This window comes from Podarcis raffonei, chromosome 5, assembly GCF_027172205.1.
Source record: "Podarcis raffonei isolate rPodRaf1 chromosome 5, rPodRaf1.pri, whole genome shotgun sequence".
Classification (NCBI taxonomy): domain Eukaryota; kingdom Metazoa; phylum Chordata; class Lepidosauria; order Squamata; family Lacertidae; genus Podarcis; species Podarcis raffonei.
The window spans coordinates 78,246,991-78,268,115 of record NC_070606.1 but is presented as its reverse complement, the minus strand read 5'-3'; the positions used below and the strand labels follow the sequence as shown (position 1 = coordinate 78,268,115).

The 21,125-nt window shown below is 42.9% G+C and overlaps 2 protein-coding genes across 6 annotated transcripts in view; one reads left to right on the top strand and one right to left on the bottom strand.

The window, feature by feature from the left end:
- The window catches only part of MED12L (mediator complex subunit 12L), a 187,995-nt gene that overhangs the window by 78,392 nt on the left and 88,478 nt on the right, over positions 1–21,125 (bottom strand). The window lies entirely within an intron of this gene.
- P2RY13 (purinergic receptor P2Y13) lies at positions 3,300–5,934 on the top strand. The gene is made up of 2 exons (XM_053390292.1): positions 3,300–3,392; positions 4,828–5,934. Exon 2 carries the CDS (start codon positions 4,843–4,845, stop codon positions 5,851–5,853), a length of 1,011 nt encoding a protein of 336 aa, XP_053246267.1. The 5' UTR covers positions 3,300–3,392; positions 4,828–4,842; the 3' UTR covers positions 5,854–5,934.

The following is a 21,125-nucleotide window of genomic DNA, read 5'->3' as shown; positions in this document are numbered from 1 at the left end:
GAGGGAGGGAGGGAGTATAGTAGATAGAAGGCAGGCAGGCAGGCAGATATACATACATTCTAATTTTCTGTAATGCTTTTGCAAATGAAACAAAATGAAATATAAGCAGAGCCAGCAGAAACTACGGTATTAACCATAAACACAGATGACCAGCTTCAGTCTAGTGGTGTGGACCGCTTCCACCCATTGAACATGTGAGTAGAAGTACAGTGGTACCTCGGGTTACATACGCTTCAGGTTACATACGCTTCAGGTTACAGACTCCGCTAACCCAGAAATAGTACCTCAGGTTAAGAACTTTGCTTCAGCGGCGGCGATTAAGAACAGACCCCCAGAATGAATTAAGTTCTTAACCCGAGGTACCACTGTACTACCAGTGTGGTTCCCCATTAGCAGCCACAAGTAGAAAACCCCCAAATGCACACTGAGCCTGCTGCCGTGTGAAAGCATCTGACCCAATGCAGCCCAAATGCACCAGGCTGGTGCAGAGATCTTCTTGCCTGCCTCCTGCTGCTGCCCTGGCTGTCGTACATGGCAGGGCTGCAGGTGCAACAATGGCCTCACTGTGTTAGGATTGCTCCCTTAGCTTCTGGCAGCACAGCAGCAACAGGAGCATGGTCCCATGTTCCAGGACACTGCCCCATAGACCTTTAAACGACAGCTAAGTTTAGCTATTAAAAAGACAAAAGTACCTCATAGTATCACACCATGTTTATTAGAATTTTAGGTATCAACTGTCTCCTGTAATTACAATTTGAAGATGTTTCATATGATTAAACTTAAATAACGCATTATCCCACACATGATAACCTCAACTAAAATTTTATTCTCACTTCTACTTCTTTTTTTCCATGCCAACCATTTCTCACACCAGAAGTTTGCAGATTGGCCAATGGAAGCGATAGTTTCCCTGATGTGCAATTCGCTCCCCTCTGTGCTTCCTCAAGAGGGGACCACAAACAGGATTTCATGTGACCAAAGGAACAGAAATAGGCCACTGCCTATTCTTGTAAATAGTGCAGCTGTAAGGGAAATTTGTTCTAGGAGACTTTGAGTCTCCGTGCTAAAGTTTACTCAGTTAACCATGCACAAATGACTGCTACGTCACATGCAGCTTTAGGAGAAGAAGTATGTGTGCCATAAAGTTAAAAAGAGCACAGAGGAAATCTGGAAATATGGACTGCTATATGAAATAGGCACAGTCACACAACTGCACTCCACCTGCTACACAAGTCGCACATTCAGAGGCAGTATCTCAGTGAACCTTCAAAGGGGCTCCGTCTCAGTGCCCGTCAGCTGACTGGTGCTGGCAGAGAACTCTGCCAACTGCAGTGCAGCCAATCCCAGCCATGTCAGGGATGATGTCAGGTGTAGGGCAGGTGGCCACAGCTTGGGTGAAAGGCCTAACTGAACCCCCTGCCAGGACTATTTAAGGCCAAGGGATGGAAGTTCTCCACCACGGCAGTGTGCCACTCAATATCTAGGGAACGACAGCAGGAAATGGCTTTCATGCCTTGTTTGTTTGCCACCATGTGAAGCAAAATGTTGAACTGGGTGGGCCTTTGGCCTGGTACAACCAGGCTGGTATGTTCCTAATTATATTCCAAAGCATTTATTGCTTTGGTGACTAAAGAGCTTCGTAATGAGCTAGTGAAAGAAGGAAGGAGTGATTGATCCACAGCAAAGTCTTTGCAATTCCAGCAAAATGCTACCACTTACTTTCATAGTGGACTTCAGTTGATCCAGACCTGAGACCCCCTCTGGCTCCCAACTTGTAACATATGCACTTTTGGTTTAAAAATGGTGCTAATAATGCACATTATTAAACCCAAAAGGGCAATTCACAGAGTAAGATACATAGCGTTTCCTTAGCATTACTGCTAAATAAAAACCAGTGTAGCAGGCAAGTGGTCTGAAATGGGAGAAAGGAGTATGTGACTCAGGGAGGACGGAAATGAAAGCAGGACCACTCAAGCAATTAAGAACTTGGCAACTGTACAGAGAGATCTGTAACTGGATTACCCTCTATGTCCAGCAAAGAACTTTCCTCCCAACCAGCCCAAGTTGCAAGGAGTGGAGTGAGGATGGTATGGCATCCTTGTTTCTTCTAGATCTCACTTCCTGTAGCCAGACATCACTTCCTGGGCTCCCAGCGACTGCCATGATGGCAACCAGTGGGCAGCCAAGCTACCCACCGCAGCAGACACTTCTGCATTCTATCTACCACAGTGGACACTTCTGTGTTCTAGTGTCCAGCATAGTTAATACTCTGGGGAAAGTCTAGAAAGCCACAGAAACAGACTAGAAACGGAACTTAGTGTTCCTGTTCCATAGAGAGTTCCCTTGCTACAAGCATTATTGAAAAAGGCTCTTGACTTTCTCCTGGCACTTTGCAGCACTCCATGGAAATGGGTAAAACAAGTGTCTTGTTGGAAAAACGTGTTCTAGTCCAGACAACACATGTAGTGCTCCTTTGGTTTGGTCAGCCTTACCTGGAGCCAAATATGGCAGCAAAAGCTTTGCTGCAACCCACCTGGGATGGTCTCATGACCCACCTGTGAATCCTGACCTGAAGACCTGTGCTCCATTGCTTAGGAAGCAAGGTTGGTTGGGAGAACACTTCCCACACACTCATTGACTTATCAGCCTAAGATCAGATGTTTGGGCCTGTTCCATGAGCTGACTGCCTTGAAGGCAATCATGGTTTGGAGAGAAAGCAAAGACTATAGTTAAATATAAAAACCAAACTATAGTTTGTTGTGAAACAGAAAAGGGCAGGAAGGGCAGTAAGCCAGTGGTAGAGGCATGCAAAGGTTAGCAAATTCAAATCACAAAACCACCTTAAGATAAGGCTGGGAAAGACCCTTATATGAAACCCAGGAGAACCTCTGCAAGTGAGTGTGGAAAATGGACCACACAGGCTATATAAAGGACTGTAGTGCCCATCATTCCCAACCGTTGGCCTTGCTGAGTGAAGTTGATGGGAGTTGAGCCAAACAACCTCTGGAGCACACTACATTGACTATTCCCGCTCTAGGTGGTGCATATGCATGCACACTAAACATTGCATAACATTAGAGTCAGCTTGATAAGACTGCTGATGAACTGAAATTGATCTTAGCCTGTATAAATATATTAATTAAAAGACATAGGCATTAACAATGTTTCAACAAACAAAAACACACTGAATAAGATGAGACCAGCCAACTGATGTTTGAAAACCTTCATTGAGGCTTGTGGCTGGGGGGGGGGGAACCTGAGTGGTAAAAAAAAATGAGGAAGAAGAAATGTAAGTATAAGACGATGCAAGACTGCTTGTGAAACTAAATTTCTCTAACGTTAGTATACTTGCATAGTCCTGGATTAGCCGCCCCGTCTTCCTACAAGAAGAGGTAAGCCATTTTAGTCATCTGCTTGTCTTAAAGATCTTTATTAACAAGCTACTTCTGGAAATGTTGATTCACAGAATTATTACTTTTTAAAGAAAAAGAATTTTTTTTTTAAAGTCTGCCAGTATAGTCAGTATATTAATTACACTGGTAAGGATGAGAGCTAATCTCCTTTGTTGTCTAGAGTAACAAGGCTGTAGTTAGTTAGCACAATGAAATGGAATGCTTTACTACCGAACACAAGAAGGTATCTAGAGAAGCAGCACTGTTTAGATTTAACACCAACTTGCTAAATCAGATAAACTACTGCATTCTTATCCTGCCCTCCTTCCAAGGAGTCAAGGTTGGTTTTTCATGACTGATGGAGACACATTTTCAGCCCATGGACACATTCCCTCTTGATTGACAACCTAACAGCAGCTGTATGCCAGAGATGGGTGTGACCACACACAGAGAGAGCACACACATTCTTGTATACACAGATGAATACATACAAATACTCACTCTCCCACTCCTCCAGTGATTAGGCTTGAAAAAAAGAGTGTTTTAGCTTTTCTAATTGCTGGAGAAGAGTTGGAGAAGATCTTCCTGGAAACTGTAGTCGGCAAGAGAGGATTAGCCAAAAGAAGACCCTTTTCCCCACAAGTCTGAATGCGTTGGGGGGCATTTTCAGCAAGGTGGATGACAACTGTGAGCCCCTCTGAAAACACTCTTGCCCCACTGCAATCATGTTTAGAATGAGCTTTCCATTCTACTCAGTTCTGTTGGAGCCTATTTACAGCATGGCCTTGGGTGGCGGGGGTGGTATTGTCCCAGCTGGGGGTACAATACAGAGTCTTCTGAGTTATTTTCTGAATTCAGTGGCCATGATCCAGAGGCAGAAACAAGTAGCTCCAAACATGAGGTGGAGCCTTGGGGTTTTCTGGAATGCAGTTACTTTTAAAAGTCATTAATAATGTAGGACAGAGCCTCACTACCTATGTCGGCCCTGCTAATCCTGTGGTTAAGTGACCCAAACTCTGTATGGTTTGAGGGACTCGGGTGCACCTAGCACCCGAAAATATACTTGTTCATAAATTCCTTATAAATTGTTTACAAATGTCCTTATTGCCTGAGGAACTATGCATGCAACTGGGGTGGGGGCCAATAAGTGTTAGCATTCACATAGGATCCTTAGGATTTTGAGAGAAAAGACACTTTAGTGTGGAGCGGCAGCAGTGAAATGGGGGAATTTTACCACTTTCCTAACCTGGCTGCCACTTTCCCACCACAACTTCCTCCATACACACACTAAGGTGTTTTATCTTTGCAAACATGTGTCTTGAACAATGCAGGGGAAGTGATAGCAGAACGGAGTTAAGCCACCACTCCTCTTCTCCAAAACCTAGAAGCATTCTGTGCCATTGTTCTAACCTTCTGTTAAATAATTCTTCCTCAGTCTCTCTTTCAAGCCATGAATGGAAGTCTCAGCATCTCCAATGGGACATCATCCTTGGCTGGACAATGCCACCGAGACACCAGGATAACGCATGTGGTATTCCCAGTCCTGTACGGCATTCTTTTCCTTGCTGGATTTCTGCTGAACAGTTTGGCTCTGTTGGCTTTCTTCCAGATTCGGACCACATCGAGTTTCCACGTGTACCTTAAGAATATATTGCTTTCTGATTTCGTAATGACACTGATGCTGCCGCTGAAGATTCTGACGGATTCAGAACTTGGGCTGTGGCAACTTAAAGCTTTCGTCTGCCGTTTCTCGGCTGTAATATTCTACGAGACAATGTACATAAGCATTGTGCTCCTTGGACTTATTTCACTAGACAGGTTCCTCAAGATCGTTCGGCCATTTGGGAAGTTTTGGTTGCATAATGTCACTTCAGCAAAAATTCTTTCTGGCTCTGTGTGGTTCTTCTTTTTCGCTCTCTCCTTGCCAAACATGATTTTGTCAAACCGTGAGGCCACACGACTCTCTGTAAGGAAGTGTGCTTCCCTGAAGAATCAGTTGGGACTGAAGTGGCACGAAGCTGTCAACTACATATGCCAGCTCATCTTCTGGACTGTGCTAATCTTAATGCTCCTGTTTTATATAATTATTGCTAAGAAGATCTGTAGCTCTTATGTAAAAACCCAGACAAGAGAGTGCAAGATCAAACAAAGGGCAAAGAGCAAGGTATTTATAATTGTAGCTGTTTTCTTCATCTGCTTTGGCCCTTTTCATTTCGCCCGAGTACCTTACACTCTTAGCCAGATTGGCAAGAATATTGACTGCAGTATGCAGAACCAACTATACATTGCTAAAGAAAGCACCCTCTGGTTAGCAACTGCAAACATATGTATGGACCCACTGATATACATATTCTTGTGCCGACAATTTGTTGAAAAGGCTTTTTGTGTTAAATCACGAAAATCTAGGTATACAACTCAAGAAAATCAAACTATTGCACTGGACACTGGAATATCTACATAGACATCTTGGTTGGTGGCAACTTCTTATTCTAACATTTGCACTACATTGTTGTCAAATTAAAATGCATTTTAGTTTCAAGTGGGTTGTTGTTTGATGTGATTCCATTCTGAATGATTGAAATTTTAGCCAGCAAAGGAGTGACTTAATTAGAGTGAATGGAGACTAACAGCCATTCATTTTAACTGAATGTACAGTGGTACCTCGGGTTACAGATGCTTCAGGTTACAGATGCTTCAGGTTACAGACTCTGTTAACCCAGAATTAGTACCTCGGGTTAAGAACTTTGCTTCAGGATGAGAACAGAAATCATGCGGTGGCGGCGCGGCGGCAGCAGGAGGCCCCATTAGCTAAAGTGGTACCTCAGGTTAAGAACATTTTCAGGTTAAGAACGGACCTCCAGAACAAATTAGGTTCTTAACCCAAGGTACCACTGTACTTTTCTGTGAAGAGGGCACAATCATTCCTAATACCGAGACACTGAAACTAAATTAGAGAGACAGACAGATATGCTAATGATCACCATCATATGCTTATGTGATAATGAGCTCTAGAGATTGCATCCTAAGGAAAGTAGTCTGTTACTGTCTGGGACTGGTAGGGCTATGAGAAGCGTGTAGAAGAAATAGTGAGGCCAGAGGCTGATCTACATGGCACTGCATGCTGTAGAGACCAAATGTGGGTCCAATGGTCAAGAAGGCGGTTTCTGCACATGCTGCAGAGGGAAGCGAGGGGCAGATGGATCTCATCAACTTGGGAAGTTAGTCCATCTATGAAAAGGAAAACGCTGATCCTAAACATTTACTGCCTTGTGGGTTATCTTCAGGAGAAGAAAAGACTAAGGAGGAAATCCTTAGGAGTCCCTAAGACAGCTGGATGGTGCCTTGTACACCTCCTTCTGGCAACTCCTGCAGCCAAGCTGATGCCAAACATATGGCTCTGCTTTCCTTTGGACCACATCTGTGAGCCTGAGAGGGGGGGTCTTGTCATCTGGGCAGGCAGGGCCCTTCATACGTGCTGCCCAGTCCTGCACCTCAGGGAGGTCACTTCAGTGCTGCTAACACAGCGGTTTGACTTCGCCCCCGGAGGCTCACTCCACTGTGTCTGAAGACAGACAGATGCCAACAACTATTTTCTCCTATATGTTATAGGTAATAGATAATTACCTACTTAATATAGTGGGTAAATATGTGCTGGCAGGACATGCTGCACAACAGTAAGGGGCCTAAACTTAACGATGGGTGTAACCATGATATAAAACAGAGTTGCTCCTTAAAACGAGGGTGTGCCAAAGGCATGTGAAATGCTTGAATCAGCTGCTTTTCAACTTCTTTCAACTTTCAGCAAGGGATGCCAAATATTATTATTTTTATAGTAAGGAAGGGCAAGATGAAAGGTTAAATTAAGTATATCAACTTCAAACTTTGTCTGGAAAAAAGAATTGTTTGCTTGCTTCTGGTTCCTACTGGAGTGGTGAAATGAGAAACACTAGCCTTGCAGTATAATGAAAAATATCCTCAAGCAAGGTTCGTTTTCTTACATTTCTTGGCCAAATTTACAGCCAAGAGGCCCTGAGTGGCCACTCTTGATAGAGAAAGTATTTGGAACAAAGTGAAGATAAAGCAGAATTCTGCTTATGCATTTCTGTATAGTCAATTCTAACCCAGCGGATGGGGGTGGTTCAGAATGCAAATTCTCCCAGTTCAGAATGCCTTGTTCTAACAGAAATTGAGTCCAGACTTTTCTGGATGTTGGGCCTGAGCTTGTATTGTTGTTTGTACCACCAGCAGCAGCCTGACCCCTCTCCCATTTCAGACACTTTACTGGGAGTAGGCATGGGTCAATAGCAATGTTATGAGCAAATTATTTCTCTCCCTGCCTTACTTCCACTGAGGTGCCTAGAACACTGCAAAACAGCGTCCCAGAGACAGGAACCTTGGGAAATCATTGCAGAATTCTAGGCATTCCAAGAGAAGGAAGAGTGTCAGGCAAAGACATTGGGTGCTGTTGTCCACTGCCAGGAAAGTTTGGGAGAATGGAGGGGAAATAAGTAAAGAGTGTCAGTCAATCTATTCACTTTTTTCCTTGCAAGTTCTTGAAAAGGCTTGAAAGTGTTTTTTAAAGAGCTTGCAAGGAGCAATAAAAAAAAATGAGCTAGAATAGTCAGCAGTAGAAAGGTCTTCAGTTTCTGTAATGTCAGCAGTGAGGCAGGGAGAGAGGGAAGAAGATGGTTGCATCAAAAAGTCCATAATATAACCAGCCAAAATAAAGCACAACATACTTTTTTATTTGTCACATGTTTCTTGGGAGGGGAGGGGGGCAGTAGCTTTTATGCCTATTAAAGCAAGTATAGTTTGTTCCCTACTTGAATCCATCATAAACATCTTACACAACTATTATTATGCAGGTGGGGAATTTCAAGGGAAACAAAACATTTTGTTTACCACTTCAGCAGGAACTGTGCTTTACATCTGTGTGGGCTGTGCAATCCTCAGACTGCAGCTCATGACTGAATAGGGCTCCATCTATGCAATTAATTAATTATGCCATCGTTGTCATATTCTTTTGTTGCTTGATCTACAAAGGTTGCAAGGGCAACTTCCAACAAATGCACAGAAGTAAAAAAATAAAATAAAACGATCGCACATTAAGTCCCAACAAGTGAACCACCTCCCTTTACCAACTGCATCAACATGATGACCATTAAAAACAGTGTTCTTGCACAAGAAAATATAAACTTCGCAAGAAAAAATAAGCTAAGAATCAAATGCCTGGGAGTAGAATGGGGTGTGAACCTCAAGGTCATGGGCCAACCTTGGCCTGCCAAGCCTCCACATTTGACACACGAGCTCATTTTGACCAAACCATGTCCACCTGCCTCATACCTGATACCCTATGTCCATCTATCAAAATCTAAAAGACCACAGCTGCTGCTGCTGCTGTATTGCTGCTAAGAAGAAAACAAAGCACCAGACTGTCAACTTGAAAGTCATCATAGGTTCTTTTGCAGGGTTCTCCCTCCTCTTCTCATTAACTTTGCACTTGGCAGCATGTATGTTACCAACCACATGGTGCGTTCCATTATATGCTGACTAGGCTTTAACAAGCCTCAGCTTGCGAGTCGGCAAACTATGTGGCCAGATTAGAAGCAACACAGGGCTCAATTTTAACTGTTTATAGACTACTATAAATTGCATTAGTATATTAACAGAGCTGCCATAGCTACACCTATGGAAACACCTATTCATGAATCCCCAGTGTGTCTGCCTATGCAGTTATAGATTCTATGGGGAGATCAGAAAAGTATGGAACTTAATCGATCTATTTAATTGGATATTAAGTATCCGGCCTTCTTAACAAAACATGGAAATGTAGAGGTTTGCGGGGCGGGGGGTAAATTTGTCTTCATACCCATTTGTGGCCAGTGGTACAGGTTGTGTATGACCTGACTGCATCTGACCATCCAGAACAGTCTAGTTTTAAAGTTCCCAAATTCTCCCATAACATAGTGGTTGCCCATCAACAGATAGCACCCAGGCAGCAGCCCATCTAGTCACAGTGGCAAGATGTATTATAAATCTATTGCAACTATTATAACATACTCATCTATACATATAACAGTGCAGTCCTATGCATGTTTTCAAAGAAGTGGAGCTCACTGCGTTCCATGAGTGTCCACAAGACTGCAGTCTTAATTAACATATGCAGGTCTGTGTCCTCTTTTTCAGTGATGCATTGCCTCCTTTTTTGGTGATGTATAAGTGTGTGGTAGCTCCACCTTGCAGTGATTGCACTGGCAAAATTTTTTTTGCAAGGAAGAGTTGACATGTTTTCAGAGAGAAAAAATACATTTGCCGTACAGTGTTACAACCCACCTCTTACAGGAGCCCATAATGAGAGGCGGATGAACCAGTCATATTAAGAGGACCAGCTGCAGAGGGGCTGAACCCAAGCCCAAACCCAAGTCAGTGAGGACCCCCTTGAATTAGAGACACCCAGCAGCACAACTCCTGAGCCAGATTCCCCTGAAGGATCATTCTTTTCTAAATAAGGGACCTCACATTTCGCTGTACCTGCTCACCAACACAGACAACAGACAGGGTGGGACTGGACATTTAAGATGTTACATGGGTTCCAGACCTTTTAGACTTTCCACTCTTTAGGAAGGAGAGAAGACCTGGCAGGGGTAGTATGGCCCAAGAAAAGTTTAAAAGAAACCCTCAGTTCAGAGACAGACCTTGCTGGAGTAAATTGTCTACTTTTAGTTATCCACAATAATAATAATTTATTATTTATACCCCACCCATCTGGCTGAGTTTCCCCAGGCACTCTGGGCTGCTCCCAATCGAGTGTTAAAAACAATACAGCATTAAATATTAAAAACTTCCCTAAACAGGGCTGCCTTCAGGTGTCTTTTAAAAATAGGATAGCTGCTTATTTCCTTGACATCTGATGGGAGGGCGTTCCACAGGGCGGGCGCCACTACCGAGAAGGCCCTCTGTCTGGTTCCCTGTAACCTCACTTCTTGCAATGAGGGAACCGCCAGAAGGCCCTTGGCGCTGGATCTCAGTGTCTGGGCTAAACGATGGGGGTGGAGACGCTCCTTCAGGTATACAGGACTGAGGCCAAGGTGCACAATTGCTGCTTTTAGCAACTAAGGGACTATGGTCACTTCAACACCATCTTTTTACGGAACGGTCATCTTGAATGTTTTCCACCACAAAGATTGTGGGGTGGTTAGTTGATGCTGGCTATTTATTGAGGATTCATTCCTATCTATTTGCAGGGTGGGGTTAGACCTCATTCCATCAAGTAAATACTGTTCCACACTTCCCAGCGCAATTTCCCCATTGACATTTCAATATCACAAAACGTTGGGGGAAGCAGTTCTGTTATTATTGCTGGTTTTCGGAATATTTATTATCTATTTAATTAAATAGTATGAAATATAACTTCTGTAAGCATCCTGTAAAACATGTTTTCCAACCCTTTACAGTGCCATCGCAACTGAATCACAGTCTGTCACTTTAATTTTACTGCAGAGCCAGGAAGTGAGCCCCAAGTTTTCAAATCTCACCTACGCTAGCTCATGAGTCACCTCTAAGGCTGAAACAGCTTGTCACTCAAGTTCTTCCTGGCTCAGACCATTCAGACCAGGAGTAAAGAACTTGGAAGCCAGCACACTTTAATTGTGGGCCTGATTTACCCCTACGTCTAACTTATAAATCCACCTTACTTAGAATCTTCGGATACTTAGTTCAAAACGTGTGTTTTTTCTTGTCCTGGAGAAAGCAAACAAGACTTTAATGTTTTGGAAGAATATAATGCACCCTGGAGACATTGCTACAAGCATTGAGAACAAAAAGCCAAATGAAGAGCAACACAGATGACAGGTAATTTATTTTATATTTATCTCAAAAGAGTGCAAAATAGAAGGCTTGTACTTTAACGATACCTCAAATTTTCAAATCGTTCTTGGCAAAATGCGTGAAGTCAAAACAAGGTGTTTGTACGTTTAGGCTTCCATTGGTTTGTATCTCTAGACTAGATTGATTTTATTTGTCTAGTTCCAAAAGTTGAAAAACAAAAACATTTCTGTGCAGTACACAAAAAAAGTTGCTAGGCTAAACTCTCATGTTGTATAACAGGCAATTATGAAATTAGGAACCTATAACTTTTTAAAAAATGACTTGAAAGGTTCTTCTTAGATCTGCTGGGTCTTGCTCAGCAAACATAGCATTGGGTTTATATTCTCTTTAATTGCTCTAATGAGGCATAAGAAGTTCATGCTAGAACATGCCAGGCAAGGAATCTCTGGAAAACACCAGAAACAAAGGCATTAAAAGCCCCTCAGCTTAGTACACCATGAACTGGAGTAATTGATTTGAGTGTTCAGCTAAATTTCTGATAAATGCAGAGCAGCCAACAGATTAAAGTTTTTCTACTTAGCTTATACACAACCTGTTTCCAGTCTTTCAGATATGTGAACTGATATCACTTTTATTATACGTATTTTAAATCTTGAGACGTTTCCAAGATTATACTGCGGTATATGCATTGCTTTGTTTGGAAAGAAACAAGGATACCTGATTGCTTTTACAAAATCCAGGCATGCTTTTTTGGTACATCAGACAATGTATGCTTTTTCAACTGTCCCCATTGCTACTCGTTCAAAATCATAACAAAAATGGTTTCATTTGTATGCTTTTTGGGGGTTTTTTGGTCATTCATCTGTCTTCCACTGCTAATCCTGAAGTTCTAACTAGTCTTCATGGGCCTGGTTTTGCTCTTGTATGGAGCATAAATGTTTGTGCAGCAGCTGCAGAGAAATAGCTAAGGATGCCTGTATGGTGGAGGAAAGAGAAGTGGGCATGCATGAAAGATGCCACTGGGTGCTTCCAGGCTGTCACTGTTGGGATTCTGTCACATACTGACAGATTCAGTTTGTGCAATTAAAGTTTACATGGAGCTCTTGGGTCCACTTCTCCAAAAGACTGGATTTATTTTGTGGTAAGGAAGGTGACAGGGAAATGCAGTGTGAAGTGTGGGATAACACTTGCTTTGAAGCAATACCACTTAACATTAAATCGGAATGAATGCTTGTTAAATAACCAACATCTAATTTCCCTGCAAATGTTTCAAGATGCTCAGTAAATGGGTCACTTGAAAGCACACAGTTTGTGGGAGGAGAACCAAACAGAGTGTTAACACGTTCTGCATTCTGATGGTTTTCTTTTTTCAACCTTTGCCTCTCTTTCCCATCTCATTTCAGCCTCTTTTTATCCTTTAGTTTAACCCTCTTGTTACACACGCACACCAGTCTTCGTTCCCTAACCACAAGTGCCTTTCCTCCACTCCCCACCCTAAAAGAACTCTAGGCAGAGTTAACTCACCAGCCACACAGTTCTCTGTACGTGTAGTAGCATGCAACACTGTCTGGGTTGCTCCAATTCCCAAGGTGCCCAGGGAGCCCTGGCATTCTGAAATGCACCATGCAATGTTATGCTACTCAGTTCACAGAGGAACCAGTTCATCCAATATGATACTACAAACTGTTCTGGACTGATGGAGTGCAGAGAAGAAGAGGCAAGTTTTTTTTTTTATTTGTTGTTGTTTTTTTCTGAAATTCTAACTTGCTTCTATTTTTAGTATAATTAGCATCACAGGAGAGTAAGTATCTGATTCTAGTAGAGTAGTTATTCAATCTGCAAAAACTCTTTTATGATAAACGTGACAAGTACAGGAGATTCTTTGGATAGAAAATCTTTCATTTCTTCGCTGTTTTAACTTTGAAGGTTATATGTTACACACACACAGCTTGTCAGGTGAACAAAGTGTAAAGCTTACAACGGTAGCAGAATAGCAAAATGCCATTCTAGAATCCAGGCCAGGTTTCTGGAAAGACCTTTTAGTAGCAAAGCAACTGCTAAATGTTATGATACAAAAACTTCTAAATATTTAAATTAAAAAATGTTTCTGTATATTGCATTCTACCCAGTGCTACCTATTCCTGCAAGTTTTAGAATTTTTTAAAACCATCATTAGGGGTTCAGAGCTCCTCCCTGTCCAGAACCAAAACTACTCATAGCCAAACAGGCTAAGTGTAGTCACATGTAGTTTTATCCACACAGCTGCTCAGTCCGCACGTGTGGAGGGTTTACTCTTTGCATGAAAAGGAGTGCCCATGGGATGGAAAAGAAGCCCATTTCTTGTCCCCTGCCTGACTTTGCTGCATGCGTCCCATTGCTTTAAGCAGCATTCTCCCCTAGCCTGGCTCCAAGACTGAACATGAACTAAGAAAATGTCTTAATGCAGGAGAGCACAGTGAAGTAAGTGACGGTAGTGGGTTGTTTCTCTCCCCTTCCTCATGTACTCATTTTCCTGTAAAGTGCCCTGGTATCCCTGCTTCATAAGGATGGGACTCCCATCACATCTGTTGTTGTTTAGTCGCTTAGTCGTGTCCGACTCTTCGTGACCCCATGGACCAGAGCACGCCAGGCACTCCTGTCTTCCACTGCCTCCCGCAGTTTGGTCAAACTCATGTTCGTAGCTTCGAGAACACTATCCAACCAACTCGTCCTCTATCGTCCCCTTCTCCTTGTGCCCTCCATCTTTCCCAACATCAGGGTCTTTTCCAGGGAGTCTTCTCTTCTCATGAGGTGGCCAAAGTATTGGAGCCTCAGCTTCAGGATCTGTCCTTCCAGTGAGCACTCAGGGCTGATTTCCTTAAGAATGGAGAGGTTTGATCTTCTTGCAGTCCATGGAACTCTCAAGAGTCTCCTCCAGCACCATAATTCAAAAGTATCAATTATTTGGCGATCAGCCTTCTTTATTGTCCAGCTCTCACTTCCATACATCACTACTGGGAAAATCATAGCTTTAACTATACGGACCTTTGTTGGCAAGGTCACATCTAGCTTGACTGAAATGGCATCAAGCAGAAAGCTGTCCCAGTGATAGCTTCCGATGCGCAGACGTTTGAGGGTGACTGTTACAGAGCCCTAGAAGAACTGACTCATCTCTTCTCCTCCCTTGCCCCTCCATAGCTGCCTTTTCAGCTTTAGACACAGGAAGTTAATTCTCTCCCCCTTCCTGGCCACTGATGTCAGCTGCAAGTCGAAAGCAAAGCTGCAGAAGCCACTGATTAACAGAGCTACCCAGCCATGCTGCAATGCCGTCTAAGTAATCATCTTGGGATCGTGGAGTCTCTGTCCAGCGGGAGACTTAAAACAAAGATTTCTGTCGCTCCTGCAGCTCGGCTATTTAAGCCTGAATGCAAATGTCTAAGGGCAGATCACTTGGCAGCTTCCCAGATTCTCGGTGTGGCATTTCAGCTCCAGCATTCATCACTGGAGTGATTTGTTCATGTTATAAAGCCCATGCTCATGTATATAGTGGGGGACTGGAAGCACTTAAATAGCACACCCAGGCAATCTATCCAAAGGACAGCTACTGGGTTGTACTCCAGCCAGGTCAACTCTTCAGATTTATGTCTCAAATATCACCATATTTGGGGGGATTGGGATGGGGAAGAAACATGAAGTGCCTTGAGCAACTTAGAGAAAGGGCAATATAAAAATGTTAGGAAAGCAAAAGGCATGTGTTAACACACACAAAAAACATGCAACAGGTTTCCATTTCTATGAGCATCCTGCATCCGATGTGGGTAGCGCTGTGGTTTAAACCACCAAGCCTCTTGGGCTTGCTGGTCGTAAGGTTGGCATTTCGAATCTGTGCGATGGGTTGAGCTCCCGTTGCTTTGTCCCAGCTCCTGCCAACCTAGCAGTTCTAAAGCATACCAGTGCAAGTAGATAAATAGGTACTACTGTGGCGGGAAGTGTTTCCGTGCACTCTGGCACTTGTCACGGTGTTCTGTGCAGCAGAAGCAGTTTAGTCATGCTGGCCACATGAGGACAAATGCTGTCTCCCTCGGCCGAAAAGCAGAGGTGAGCGCTGCACACCACAGTCAAATTTGACTGGACTTAACCATCTATGAGTCTTTTACCTTTACGTTTATTTAATTAGCCAATTCATATACAGGATGCTCATAGAAATGGAAACTTGTAGCATGTTTCTTTTGTGTTAACGTATGCCTTTTGCTTTGCTTTCTTTGGAATATGTTCTTAGTGGCTAGAAACTTTAAGAAAGACTAATGTAGGCTGCAGGAGAATTCCTTTAAAAGTTAAGCATATCATTTTATGTATAGGTGCACTACTTTTGTATACGGAAAATAAGAACAAAGTTACTAAAATATTCAACACACAATAGAGCAGTAGCGTGTGTTTCTGAATTATGTCGGGTTTGAGTGGAGTCAATGAAATCAGTATTACAAGCTGAAACAACTACAGTATAAGAAGCAGAATTGCTATGCAGGCCAGCAGCAATCACTCTGTGCCTCTTGGGCAGAATCCTTTACACCTCTGAAAGTATGGTTACTCTAACAGATCTGCCACAATGGGAAAACCTATGGATTCTCCATCTCCAAGTGAGTGTTTCGGCAGGCAGTCACGCAGAATGGCTGGCAGCTTTGCTTGTAGTTTGAACAGCTAGATTTGGTCAGCAGAGAATACTTCAGCTTCCTGGTGGCTGAGTGGACATTCTGTCTGCTGGAGCTTAATTAAATTAGTGGTTTAGTTAATCCTGTTCATGTAACCTGGAGTGAAGAAACACTTTCAGCCCGAAAATGGTGGTGCCAAGGGCAAAAGTCAGCAGAGCTGTAGCTGTAACTCTTACCTACAGTGCCTGATATTCCAGCCATCCAAAGGTCAAAGGTTTCTATGCCCCCCTCCATCCAGGCTGCAGGAGACTTGGGCAGTTCAAGGACACATTCCAGCTAGTCAAAAGCGCTCAAAGAAGGCACAGCAGAACCAATGAGAGGTGTGGCCAAGTGCTATTTTTGCATAAAAGTGGTACCTGTTCTGACAATGGGGCAGATGGAGTAGAGAGGGGTTTTTTAATGGAACAAGGAATGTGGTTGGGTAATAAAGGAATAGAAAGTATCTCTCCAATATATCAGAGAAACATGCCTGGTAGTTTACATAGGCAGAAATGAAGTCTGTGGGAAGAAAGGAGAAGCTGCTTCATTCCTCTGTTTAGAAATGCATATAAGGCACACACTTAAGAACTCACCTGCTAAACAACTTTGTGTTCATTGTACTACCAACAGAAAATCACTAAAATTAAAAGACCATTTGGAACAATAGCTAGGTGTGCATTAAAATAACAAAAAGTCTAGAATTCCTTCTCTTAATTGCAGAGTTAATTTTAGGAATCCATCACCCTTAGTCAGGTCTTGTGCTCCACCCCACAATGCAATGCTCAGCAACGTCCACACCTATTTTAACAATACGTCCCCTTTCCTAACTTGGCAGACGTGACCTACATCTGCAACCTCTCTTTCCTGTCTCCGGATTCACTATGCTCCTTCACAGTGGGCTCCTACCTAGGAACCTCAACTTTTATTATTCAGAGACCTGCACTCCTTCCCCTTGCATCTCCAATCTAACTTGACACTTGAGACCAACCCAATAATTACACAGCCTCTAGCTGCATGTCACACAGATGAAAGCAAAAGACATGCTTAGGACTCCCCTGTACAGTGGTACCTCGGGTTACAGACGCTTCAGGTTACAGACTCCGCTAACCCAGAAATATTACCTTGGGTTAAGAACTTTGCTTCAGGATGAGAACAGAAATTGCATGGCGGCAGCAGGAGGCCCCATTAGCTAAAGTGGTGTCTCAGGTTAAGAACAGTTTCAGGTTAAGAACAGACCTCCGGTACGAATTAAGTACTTAACCTGAGGTACCACTGTACTCTTACGAAGAGTCTTCACAATCTCCCCCGCCACTACTCTTATACATTATTAAAGTACTATTTACCGAACAGCTGCATTTATTTATTTTCCAATACAATACGCTGTCTTCCACTCATTTAAAAGCCAAGGGGGTCGTGGTTCTTTCTGTTAAGGCTACGGATAGCACAGCTGTTGTATTGGACAGTTAGGTTTACCAGTTCAGAATATGCCACAGTAACTGCAGGCCATGAAATGGAAAGTCCCTTGTTGTATAAGGGAACTGGATAGGAAAATAGGAAGCTGACTTACACTGAGTCACACTGTTGGCCCATTCAAGCTCAGTATTTTCACTGACTGACACTGGCTCTCCAGGGTTTCAGGCAAGGGACATTTCCAGCCCACCCTAGAGACCCTGGGGATTGAAAGTGGGACCTTCTGCATGCAAAGCAGATGCTCTACCACTGAGCTACAGACATTCCCATTAAATAAGGGGGTATATGGGCTCCTTCCATCCTTGGAAGGCATTTGATCAAGTAGAGGAATCCCACTGGCAGAAGGTGGCAGCAAGACTTTTGCCAACTCCCCCTGTAGCCCCCCAGTATCACCACCTACAATGTTCAGAACTCCAGGACAGATTTTCTTTTATAATCATTTAAATAATTTAGTATTTAAATTAGTAAATTTACAATTCTAGGATTATATGTATTAAATTTATTAATTTAATTGGAAGGGACCCTGAGGGTCATCTAGTACATTAATTAATGATAACTTTAATATTTCTAAAAATATTAATAATTATTAATTTAAACTTAAGTATTTCTTTTTTAAAATAAAATAAAATTATCCTGGCCTTCCTCTCATAAGAGGCCAGGGCATCAAGTAACAAACATAACACACAAATGAATATCAGAAAACCAAACTAGTACATAGAGGTACAGGACATTGCTTAGAGGCTTGCAGATTGCTGGAGGGTGCAAGGGACTGGGGTGAGGACCTGTAAAAGTTGCTTTCTCTCCCTCTCTCTCCACCACCCTCCACCTTCCACTAGTGAAAGCACCCCCTGAGCAGAACTCTTCTCAGGCAACATTCCTACTTTCGGAGCAGAGGTGGGGGGGAATAGATCCAAGTCTATTTGGTATGCATCTAGATTCTTGTGCAATGTTGTTTCTGAATGATTCTAAAGGCAGCCAAAAAGCAAACAGGTTAATTTAAAACAAAATAAATCTCAAAACCCATTGTAACACCCACAACACAATAGCCCTCAGTCCCCTGGTTGATGGACAGGGCCATCATACATTTCCATTCTCCTCTCCATTGCCCAGACAACTGAGGGTTTCGAAAAATGAGGGGACAATGTAAACTCTCTGAAGGTGCTCCTTCTCTGGCTGGTGGATGTGGCTAGGCTGTTCTTCACCTTCCCATTATGTTCTTCCTTAAAGATAATGCATCCACCCACTCAGAGTTTTAACTTCTAGAGACTTCGGAAACAGAGTTAAAACTGTGAGGAATGACAAAACTAGCAACAAAAAAATCGTCAAGGCATCACAAACGGGCAAGAATTGGGACAGTGGCTAGGATTCTGAGTTTGGGACCACTGGAAGGAGAGGGAGAACCCTGCCTGAAGGTCCAATCATCTGACACTCCAATCATGCAAGTGGAAGAGGGGACAGATACTACTTTTGTTGGTTCCCTCTTCCTCCTGAAGTCCTGTCTGCCCCCTAACAGTTGTGCTAGAGGGTTGGGGACCCTCCAGAGCAGCATGATAAGTGATGCTGTGGGCTACAGCATAGAGGGGACTCAACAAAAATTGCAGCCTCCTCTTCCACCCCCACCATTGCTGGTGGAATTGTCTGCCAGAATCTTGGTTCCATCAATGAGACCTTCTATTCATGGATCCCTAATTAGTATCCAAGTCAATGGTTTTATGAATAAGAACCAGAAAATAGAAACTGTTCTTGGTAAAGAGTGACTGTCAGGGTGTATGTCATTTTGCCTGAAAGGAACAGGCAGACTTTGCTGAGGAAGCAGCATCATGATTTCCTCATTACGTACATCTCTTTACCTCACACCTGGCAAAATGGCTGAAACACAGGAAAAGTCCTTAGGACAGGCATAGGTAAACTCGGCCCTCCAGATGTTTTGGGACTACAACTCCCATCATCCCTCACCACTGGTCCTGTTAGCTAAGGATGATGGGAGTTGTAGTCCCAAAACATCTGGAGGGCCAAGTTTGCCTATGCCTGCCTTAGGATATCCCAATGCCATTTTTTCAGCGTTTAAAAAAGAAAGCAAGCTAAACTGCATTCATCTGTAGTGGTGAAATTTGTACTGAGGCTCAAGCATGGCAACATTTTAGCGCCTTTTTAAAATAGTAAAACATAACCTAAATGTAGTTGGATGCTTGAAAACAGAGTCATACACAATCTGGGAAAGAGAAACCAAACTGGGCATTGTATGGCTTCCATACAGGGTTTTTCGTCACCGTGATGGCTTTTTTTAAATAGGTCAAATAATCCAACACCATAAGCAATTTAGATGCTATTAACTCATCATAATTTCTGTACCCTGTAACCTATAATTTAGCTATGTTGCTCAGATACACAAACCAGTCCATCAGCATTAACAACAACAAATTGCACCATATATGCAGCAGTGTGTACTTTACACATATTTATTGCAGAGGCTTTACTTTAATGACGCTAAATATGTAGCAACACAACCTATAAAACATATGAGGCTTAAAATATTCCTCTGCACTGAGGTTCTTACTGGATCAGCTTTGCAGGCTTTTTCTCTCTTTCTCTTTAGCGTTAACAAATACCACGTTAAGCTTCTGTCGACATCCCTAATTGCAAGGAGGGAAACATTTACAATACTATGAAAATATCTTGGTTGTGTTTTTTTAAGGGTAGGTGTTTGTCCACACCTGGTCAGGATTACTTGGATTAGAAGAAGAAAGGATTAAAAGTCAATGTAAGATACTGCAATTATTTTATTGAACTTGGAGCTAGCTTTTGGCAATTCACCTTCTACATCATATGTACTCTTTAGAGCAGTAGTTACCAAACATGGTTTCCCCTGGACCACTTGAAAATTGCTTCAGGTCTTGGCAGATCACTTAACTCCAGACCTTCTCCTGTTTTGCCACCAGCCACGGCTTTATTTCTCTAAGGAAAAGCCTCCTCCCCAATCACTTCTGTTCCATCCTGCTCACCTTCCAGGCAGACCACCAGATTCTAAGAATCGTGTAGTAGCCACTATGCCAGCTGTTCTTCACGTGCGCACAGATGCTGTGCCCACCATTCTTCACACACACATGGATACAACACTGCTATGCAGAGTCACCACCATGAGCCTCCTGGTTGAAGTTCATGCACTATTGGTGGTCCACAGAGCACTTTAGGAACCCCCGCCTTAGAGCCCTGATGTGAAAATAGAATAGAATAGCTCCATGTCTGCCATGCTGAACTCCTTGGAGGAAAGGCAAGATTCAAACAAGATAAAACATACTCACACGTAAGGCATACACTGGCTGTCAGCTTTGGGAAGGCAACTAGTTTAGATGAGCTTTTGGTCCCTCTTTCCATATAAAATTCCATCTCAACCTGGATTATATTTTCTTGCCTCTCAAAAATAATTCTCACAAGATTAAATGAAAAACAAGCATATACAGTTTGTGGGTTGTAGGGTTTAACTTCAATTTAACAGCTTACTACTAGTAGTAGTAGTCTAATAAAGAGGAGTACAGGAAGTCTTCACAAAGACAATACCATACTAGCGAAACTGACTTTGCTTCTGTTAAGAAATGCTTTGAAGTCCCCATCTGATCATATGCAGTAGACATGAATGCCTTTAAGGCTCACAGGAGTTCACTACAAGGGCATGAAGGGAAGCACTGTGCTGCTTGCATTACTGAAGAAGCTATTGCCCAATTAGTGCCACGGCTGCCATGGACGCTGGCAGTTAACAAAAAGAGCAAAT

Excerpts from the sequence above, each read along its gene's own strand:
- P2RY13 (XM_053390292.1), top strand. The coding sequence starts at position 4,843 with ATGAATGGAAGTCTCAGCATCTCCAATGGGACATCATCCTTGGCTGGA.